General features: G+C 38.0%; 1 protein-coding gene across 1 annotated transcript; it reads right to left on the bottom strand.

Moving 5' to 3' along the window:
- Positions 1–2,497: 2,497 nt before the first annotated feature.
- Positions 2,498–10,095, bottom strand: LOC103798430 (rho-related BTB domain-containing protein 3-like; the record flags this gene model as incomplete). Its single annotated transcript, XM_009070688.1, has 6 exons — positions 2,498–2,613; positions 5,576–5,672; positions 6,164–6,330; positions 7,460–7,633; positions 8,335–8,446; positions 9,983–10,095. Coding segments are annotated over 6 exons (779 nt in total), but the record flags the coding sequence as incomplete, so codon positions are not given.
- Between the last annotated feature and the right edge of the window lie 166 nt (positions 10,096–10,261).

The following is a 10,261-nucleotide window of genomic DNA, read 5'->3' as shown; positions in this document are numbered from 1 at the left end:
AATATTTTTACACTGTCTGACTTCTCTGTATAAAACCTATGGCTACCACTGACTAAAATGCATAATAGCAAAAATTTTTTTCCGTGTTGGATAAAAAGTCTCTGTATTTCCATTATGCCTATTCACACAGCTTTTGTATTGGTTTTGTACAGGAAGTCAGTAGGAGGCATAGAATCCCCACTTTTGAAAATTGAGCTGGCTGCTCTCAGAAGCACATGACTGAGGATGCTATCAGGTGTCCAGGCAAGCTATAGTTCCTCAGTTTCCTCATTTTTGTCCATGAATTTATGCTTCAAAAAACTTAAGATTTTATTCGTATCTATCCAGTTAATTTATGCTTCACTTTTTAAATAACTATATAATGATACAAATTGCCCTTTTTACATTTAAGTTCTGTACATACTACTTTCCTACTTATTTTTTTCTTTAATGATTTCAGTTTTATTTAGTGATCTTGAAAAAGAAATGTGATTCTCTATATTTCAGACTCTTTATATGCAAGGTGTAGATAAGTATATCTTGTCTTTTAAAAAACTTTAGGATCTCCAGATTCTTGCTTAAAACTAACATCACAAGTTTGAGCCTACAGCAGCCGTCTGAGTCACCAGGCCTTTGTGTGTGTGTGTCTGTGTGCGCCTGGAAAGGAAAATACCCTCTCAAGCTCTACAAAGCATCACCAGAAAATCTCTATGAATGTAGCATGGAATTTGAAAAGAACAATTGACCCATAAAACTATACTGAAACATAAAACAATTCTTATAATTAAAAGAAAAAACTATTCAGGCGCAGCAATTTGCTTTTACACCTTCAACAATCTGTGGAACACCCAGCAGGTGCAGCTTCCATATACATTTGAGATTCTATGCTGTGGACACTGAGGAAGCACAATTTAATTTTGTTTCAATGTATTTTATTTATCTTTCTAGGCTCAGACTACATACCAAAATAAAAAGGCATCTGGAAAAGCAGATTCAGAGTATGAGAATGGTAATGAAGCATTTAGTTCCTCAGCAAGATTTTGCTTATAGAAAAGTACCTGTGTTCAGGTAGATATTCTTATGTAAAGGTGAGGTTCATTTTGGCAATAGTATTACTATATAAACTTGTATTTTATTTATCTTTCTAGGCTCAGACTACATACCAAAATAAAAAGGCATCTGGAAAAGCAGATTCAGAGTATGAGAATGGTAATGAAGCATTTAGTTCCTCAGCAAGATTTTGCTTATAGAAAAGTACCTGTGTTCAGGTAGATATTCTTATGTAAAGGTGAGGTTCATTTTGGCAATAGTATTACTATATAAACTTAAGTTAGTAACATGACAAATTATTTAAGAAAATGCAATGCTAAATAGCATCTGCAAGGGTTCAGGTATCATATTCAGGGTTTCTCTGTTATACCTCAGAAAGAATCCACAGCTAGGTTTGGGTCACACAGTGAAGCTTATGAGCACATGATAACTCAACTAAAACTGAGTCCCCCACTGGGAAGGGTCAAGCTCAAAGTCCCACCACAAAAGCCAACATCCCTCACAGGACTGGCACACCTGTGAGGGTCACCTCCTCCACAACCAGCACATCTAATATTTGTGCTGTCAGCTGTTGCGGGGACTTACAATTACAAGACCCACTTTTCCAAGAAAAATCACTACTGCCAGTGAGGTTTGCCCCACAAAACCTGTGAAAGACTTCTTCCCAGTCCATCAGTATTGTATGGGTATGATCTGAGTGGATGCAGTTCTCCCTGACTTTATGCCTCATGGGGAAAAATACAATATGACCACATCAACTAAGGTATTCTACAGATTATTAAAACAGGCTTTCTTCTCCTATTTACTGGCAGGAAAAATTATTTCAATTTTTAGATATTTGGGAGGCACTAGAGAATACAGCAATGCATAGGTATTCTTCTGGAATTAAAATATCTGCTTATAGGATTGTAAGAGAACTACAGACTTACCTAGAAATAGAAAATTAATAGTAACTAAAAAGCTTATTAAGCCTGCCATTTATTTTGCAAACTAACAGCAATAAAGTTTTGCATTCTGAAATATATAAAGAATTTATGACATGGCTTCTCAGATTCCCTGCATTACTACAGTGCTTCTATGGTCCTATTATATACAGATTTTAAAAAACAGTCTATTTTCAACAGATGCTGGTTTAGCAGAAATAAATAACCACAACAAGCAATAAAGAAGTTAGAAGGGGGAACAGATGGCAGTCATGACACTGTCCCATACTACATTTTATCCCCATGGGTGTGAAGTCTCTATGCTTGAAATAAATCTTCGAGATACATTTCTCAATGCTTTAAGGAAAAAAATTAAGAGTGATTTGTTAGCAAAGCAAAGAACATCTGTAAGTGCACTACAGCATGGCATAGTGTACCAGAGGAGGTCAGCATCTGGTTTCACTCTTGACATGGTTTTTGTATTCTATATAATCCCCAATCTGAAACTTTGCAGTTAAGATGCACTTTCTATGTGTTCAGTCTCCTTACATCACTGTGCAGTGGCATTTCTGAGAGTGGATGTAGTTTCTGTAATCAGCAAGCTGCTTCAGGTACAAATTGGAAGGCCATCGGTGCATCTCTACAAAGTTACGCTCCTCCACTAGACAAACCAATAAAGGAATAAATGTAATATGCAGACATACAGCACAAGTGCACAGACTGCAAAAAGTCTTAAAAAACATGTTAAAAAACATTAAGGATATAAATACAACTAGAGAAGTAAAGATGAGTGATGCCCATTTTGCATCAAGCTCTGCTATAGCACAGATGTAAGAGTTACCATACAATAGAGTTACCATACAATGTTTCTTTGCTATTAAGTCAGTAATAAACAAGGAGGTGTTTTTTGGTTTTTTTTTTAAATGAATCAATACTCATGAGAGCAGAGAGACTTTCCTAAAGATGAGCATTCTTTATCCCTAGAAGATAACCAAATGTAGTAGTCAACTGCAAGGATTTTTCTATGCTGCAACACTATAAAGCAGGGTATGTCAATTCCCGTGCAAAACATTTGTCTTAAGATCAGTAAAAAAAACAAGGTAAGGAACACAACTGAGAATTCAGCAAGATTTTGATCTCTTATTGCATGTGTTTTTTGTCAGTGACAAAATCAGGTTACAGAGTTTTTTTATCCATATTATTTAGATGAATCTCTTTTGCCTTTTCAGAAAGATGCATTTTCATCCCCCTACCCCAAATTTTCCAGAGTCAGCCTGCGGTGATGGTTCCTGGTCCTTTGAGGACCTCAGACCAAGGAACCAGCAGAGAGACCAACATCTTGAGGCTGAGGGCAGGGAAACTGGGCAGCAGGCAGCACCTTCCTCCTCCCTTTGTGTACAAGGCAGGGCTGCTGCTGAAGGTCTCAGCTGTCAGAAAGCCCCTGGAGAGCCACTGCCTCCTGCCATGCTGTTCTCCTGAACCTTGAGCTGATGTGGTGTCGTGGTGTCCTGAGTAAGAGAGGTCAGCTACCCGTAAGTGCTGCTGTCTGGGAAGTGTGAGTCCACCTGAGCGTGCTTGAGAGTGTTTGTGCCTGGGCAAGTAGGAACAGAATGGTTTTACACAATTCACCTGTAGTTACTTTTGCACTCTTATTTCCTTCCCCTGGCTGTCTCAGCGTAAGTCTAATGCAGCAGGGTGTGTCAGCTCATCTGTGAAACATATGGAAGGAATGCAGATGAAGGAGAAAACCAAAGGAAAGGCTGCCATGTGTGTAGACACCAAACCTCTAAGGATAGCAGTCCACTGGCATGGTACACTTTTTGATGTTTGGCTACAAAATGGTCCACCTGATATCAGCCACCCACTGGAGACTACAGAAATTTCATCTGATAGCCACCAGCTTTAGTACGTGCCCAGAGAAGCTGTGGCTGCCCCATCCCTGATAGTGTTTAAGGCCAAACTGGACAAAATCTCACTCAAATCTCACTAAGCTTCCTTTTCTGACTGTGTTTTTCAGCAGTAATTCCAGGAGCTGAACTATGTATCAGAACATTTAGGTTCATACTAGATGAAAGTGCAAGTTCAGAAAACCCTCAACATTGGCATATATTTTAAATAGTTGTATAAAGATTAACTCATGCTTATATAGCACTTTTGATGTTTTCAGATCCATTCAAGACTGGAAAAATACCTCCTCTATCTTTTTTATTAATAAATTTACACACATGACAATTACAGATTTATACCAGCATCATCATTGCATCATTTTCATGATAGGCTCATATGCAGCCTGATATCCATCAAGATAATTGCAACACTGAGATTACCTTTAGTTCCTACAGCAGAAAGAAGCCACATTTATTAGGTGATATCTATAAAATGATTTTCCACTAGGGAATAGGAAAGTGGGTAAATAGATGTGCCTAGATTGATCTGTGTGGTGATCCTAAGTCAGAAAGGTCTCTGTGCTCTACTGCCTCATCAAGGGGAAGCCAGATGCAGCTCCCACTTTCACCAAATGGAGAGAACAATCTGATTCCTGCAGCCTCAGGAGAACCTTGGGGTTGTTGAGACCAAAGCCCTGCAGTGGGGAAGACACCACAAAGTGCTTACAAACACACCCTGCCACCTGAACTAACAGGAAGGGAATCAAAGCAAGTCCACTGTGGACCAAACCCACATGTGGATGACACATGCCAAGACAGGTGCCCTGGTCTCCCATATTTAATCCTGATCTGGCCATACAAAATGACATTTCAGAGGATGTGTATATGGGCTGCTGGGAGACAAATTCCAAGTCCAAACAAAGCAGGGAGGACCTAACTCTGCTTCCTTTGCTCATACAGACTACAAAGTCATCTGTCTTCAGACATACATAGAAGAGCCTTGCAGATGAAGAATGAGAACCTTTGATGTACTTTGGACCAAACAGAGCTTCAGCTCACTGATAAGAAAAATCCCCTTCTAAAATAGATTGGCCTCATACCAACAGTCTGAATATGAACCATGGGACAAAGAGATACACCCAGGTCAAAGACATGACCCCATCATCAGGGCAATGAAAAATTCCACAGGCAATGAGCAAAACTTCCTAGACTTTTATATCACGAAGCAAATACACTCTTTGGGAAAATAAAAATATTTTCCCTGAAAGAAACTGGGTTATTTACTTGAATGGACAAAGCTGTTTGATTTTGAGATCTGCTGGAGACCACTGTAAGAATCCTAGTTTCTTCAAGGAAAACCCCAATCCAAGATACCAAGAGCAAGTATCAGAAACGACCCATTACCTTGATTCAAAAGGACAAACTAAACAAAATTATACAGATAATGTGAAGGGGTTGACATATGATGTCCAGACTGTTCCAGTCCATTCAGTTATGGGTGGGAACCTGACCATCAGAATAAGAACAAAAAGATAAGGTGATGCAGTGTTGGCTATGTGTCACGTGCTAGTCCCACAGTAGGGTGGGGAACAATCCTGCTCAAATGGCCTCTCCAGAATATAGGCTAAAGAAACCCTAATCATCTTCTCATGTGAGACCAGTATTGTCCAGGATAGCGCTCCTGATCTAAGCAGAACAGAAAAATATTTGTTGTTTCAAAAGTAACAGGTAAATTACCTGAAAGTTCTTGAAATTCAGGCTTCTGACTGAAGATGAGGTAGTTAGTGGCAATAAAATGAAGAAGCCAAGTTGAAAGGCAATCAGAATTGTGAAACTGTGAGAAGACAAGAAATGCAAACAACCCTTAATGTTATCATGTCTAAAACACAATCACATCTCACACGTGAAAATATTTCAGATTTCCACTGCCAATATAGCAATTTAGTAAATAAATGTGACTGTGGGAGATAACACAGGAAAAGTAATTGATGGAAATACGTAAACAGGTGGAAACCCAAGAAAAAATGACAAAAACCCCTCCTCCAGAGCTGTGAAAAAGCCCCAAGGATCAGAGCTGTACTTGAAATGTTTAAGAAGTCTCCTCCAAACAAAGCAATTCTATGATTCTATGACTTCACATTCTACAATTAAAGGCTGAAGGCTTTATTCTAAACAGCCTTGTGCCACCAGTTATCCCTAATTAGCAGACTGTATAGCAGCATTTGTCCTTGGGAACAGAAATCATCAAGATATTAAAAATCTTAACAATTAAACAACTATTTAGAGTCAACATATATATTCTTATTTGATATATACAACACATACCTTGGCTTTTTTGAGCAAGCTAACAATACTAAGACTTGTGGATGCCAGTTCCCTGCTAGGCATGCTCTGGAGCTGTGTGATAATATAAAGTTCACAGATATGCTGGAGTCTCATTACTTGGTACATCTCTGCACAGATCAACAGAGACATAGCTTGGAGAATACTGGCTGAAAATCAAGAAAACACAAGTTACATGTATTTTCCCTTTCTAACAAGACAATGAAAGCTACTTTTCACTAAGTCATCTTTTAAATACATAAAAACAAACACAAAATCAAACTGCTGTGACCACCTTATTTTATTTTTATTATTGTAATTTTAAGATAGATGCAGTATAACCTTTTTTCAGAGAAGCTATTTCATTAAGAAGAAAAGAGTTATAAGAACTTTTTAGCATGTAGGTGAAATTGCAGTCAATATTCTGTATCTTGAAGATGCTGAGTCAAGTGGTCTATTTAGAGTATGTGATAATTAATAAGAAAAGTTAGCTAACTTTTCTTTCAAAAAAGTACTTCTGTGATACAAGAAAATATAGTAAAAGACCAAAGACAAAACAGATCAACTGCTTTTTTTAAAAAAATATGTTAACAGTGGTTTTGTATTTGAACTGATGGACAAGGAAATGTTAAAAAAAAAAGGAAAAAGAGAAACATATCGATAAAATAAGTATAATGTAGAATTGTTTCAAAAGAAACAAAAGTAAAAATACATATTACAACATTCATTCATTCATTCAATCAAGGGAAAATTAGATGTATTTAAATAATATTTCATATTTAGTAAGTAGATTTTCTTATAAAAAAGACAACAATTAAGACACAAATAATATTTTAGCTTAATTTTTCTTGCCAAATGCTCAGTTGACATAATTTTTTTCTGGTTTTACGTACAAATAAGGTATCCATATGTATAAATATAGTATTCTTGCAGTTTAACCTTGCTTATATTAAACATAACTATCTACATGTTAAAAATTTACAAGTTTGAAATAATACACAGAAGGAAGTCTATAAATCAATTTTATCATGATGCAGAAAGAAAATTCCAAAGTTTTGCTATGTGAGCACAAAGCAAATACATCATTTTATTAGTATTATTGGTTCTGCCTAGGGATGGTTATACTTGAATAGAACTGATCTCTATTTTTATTGCACAATATGAACAAGTTCTTTTTCTTGAGACATTACAGATTAAAATATTGGCATTTTTCAATGAAATAAATGCTGCTACATTACTCTCTATGAATGCCCTACTGTGGAAAAATGAGTCACAGATACACATGCATTATTTTCTCACCTGGGCAGCAAGAGTCAGTATAAAGATACTCCAGAAAGGAAAGGAAAGTTTCTTTGGAAACTCCATACACTGGAACCAGAACACTATTTGCTTCCAGGTAATTACCATTAAACATAGCTGCCATTACCTCACAGCGAGCTACCAGAACTGCCCTGTGGGCTGGGACAGTTGCACCTGTAGGACACAAGATAAAAATATGCAATGATTGTATATTACACAGGAAGATCTTTCTTTTGCAGCTCATATTTTCTTAGAAGGCCTTCACTTCACTGAATGTGGTTAAAGTGTTTGAAGCTGACAATAGCTAATAACATACTCACTTTGTACCTGTCAAGATGATCACATCCACCCAAAATCAGGTGCTACAAATCATGAAAAATTTTACCTGTCAGAAATGAGCTTTCAACCAGCAAAAGCTCTGACACTTCTCTACTTGATATGCCCCATGCTTGCACAGGTGGCAGCATGAGTGAGATTAAAATACAATAAAACAAAATAAAATAAAATCACTGACACTGTTTCATCCCTAGCTTAGCCTTGCTGTCTTGGTGCTGTGCCATTGCTATTCTTGCAGCATATCCCTCATTTTCTTAAGACTCCAAGGGGTGTGTGTCAATCAGGGAGGTACAAAGTCTACCACAAGGGCATTTGCACAGGTTCAGCCCAGACAAACCATGCTGAGAGTAGACACTGCTGTACAGCATCCACAAGGGCAAGCTTTCCCTGCTTTCCCTTGTGATAGCGAAGCATTCACATTTCCTTTGTTTTGATGCTGCAGCACAAAGTTGTCTCCATGTCCCTCACCTGCAGAGGGGATAAAGGTGAAGGCTGGAGGTGCAGTGGTGTCCACAGCAATAGGAGCAGAGATACCATACCTTGTATTTTGAAGATGACATCAGCTAGAACAGGTGTGTTAAAGAATAGCCTGAGAGAAGTATTATACAGCCGTTTCATCTGGTGAGACCTGCAATCCTTTACAGTGTTCAGCTGAAAAATAAATTGGTAATAAAGCACTGTCATGTGCAGTTGCCCACAGAATTAAAGATTACAGGACAACATCTATATGGGAAACAAAACAACATCCTCTTGCATGTGCATTCCTCTCTTTTCCTATTCTCTACAGTGGAGCAGCTCCAAGGGGTCTCTATCTCCCACAGTCACACTCCAGATCTCACCTTGGTACTCTCTAACTTGTGACAACACTCCCCCATCCAGCATCTCTGGGAAGGCTGGGCTGAATCACAGGTTTTCTAGACTCCACACCTTTACATATATGCCCGTTCAGACCCAACACGCAGTAACACAAGGTCTGAGGACTCTGTGGGGTACACGGATGGGACACATGTGCACCCCACAGTGTGATGCTGTGTACAGATGCAATGCTGCTGAAAGTTGTGTTTCTTGATATTGCCCTAGCACTGCTCCCAGAGAGGCAGGAGGAGCTCACAGGCTTGAGCACAGACTTCTTTCACAATAATCTGGGTGCACTAGTGTCAAGACCCTCCAAACCCCAGCACTCCCACAGTTTTCAGTTTTGGTTTTCTTACCTTAAAATTGGAATCTAAAGCTGCCAAAAGGAACAACATCAAAATCATATTGCTAGCTTGTGATAAGTGAAATTCAGATGAAGCTGAATTTATGGTTAAAATCTTTAATTTATTAATTTTATAAAGAAAAATCACAATCCATATTTAGGCCTTCAAGAAAACCCAAACAACCTGATATTTAAGTGTGAAATAAAACTGCCCTGAAGGCATAAAACCCAGCAAAATAAATTACAACAGCTCAGGGTTTTTATCTTAAATGTTTTCAGGTCTTTCCAAGTCCAGCCCAATGAATGTTTTAGTTGCAGACACTTAGGGCTGCTAAGCCTACAACTGAGCAATCAGAAGCTTAAAACAGCTCAGTAACTTTTCAGTATTTATTTTGTGTTATCTCAGAGTTCAAGATGGTTTCCAACTAAAACTGTCATAAATACTTTTAACAACTTCTGTAGTATCAGGCAGTATGTAAGGTGTACCAGCAAATGACAGTTAAAATTAATTCTATATTGTAACTTTTTATTAACTTCATAATGTGACATAAATCACATTTTACTGTGAAGTCATTTACTGAATTAAATATACTGAGTTATAGACAGCTTCCCATATCACAACATTTTTAAGAGGAACCACCATCTACTGCAGAAGCCCAACTTTGGCATATGTTCAGGAAAGGAAGTCTTTCCTGGACAGCCTCTACTACATGTGAATTAGCAACACATAATAATAATGTCAGACAGTGTGCAAATCTATGACTGCAAGTAATCCTTTTAGAATACCTGCTTGTGTGCTTTTTACCAACTGATTCAACACATCACATCAGCATCTCCACATTTCTGTGTTGGATGTGCCTGCAAATAACCCACTGATAAAGTAGTACAGGCTGTGTAAGATGCAGTGACTTTAGAACAAAGTCTGGACAAGGAAACCTTGTCTACAAAACAATTTCTCAAAAACTCAAGTAACTAATGGTTAGATGTACCTTGCCTGGAGTTTTCAGGATGCATTTAACTTTCTCAAGCACAGGTTCAATTTTTTCTGGATCTTTCAACTTCTTTTTTATATCCTCTTCTAATTGTTCCCACTGGAAAGCACCTGCCACAAGACCAGAAAGAAATGGGTTAAAAATCAACAAGGCACAGGCCTCAGCAGGTAGAGAAAAGATGACACCAGTGCCAGATAGATCCTGCAGAAATGGTAATTTTTTGCACATAAATCAGCCAGATCTTTGTGTTTAGTGTCCTGGGTTGCAGTGTGGGGG

This window comes from Acanthisitta chloris, unplaced genomic scaffold (assembly GCF_000695815.1).
Source record: "Acanthisitta chloris isolate BGI_N310 unplaced genomic scaffold, ASM69581v1 scaffold31482, whole genome shotgun sequence".
NCBI lineage: Eukaryota > Metazoa > Chordata > Aves > Passeriformes > Acanthisittidae > Acanthisitta > Acanthisitta chloris.
This window is presented reverse-complemented; position numbering and strand designations above follow the sequence as displayed.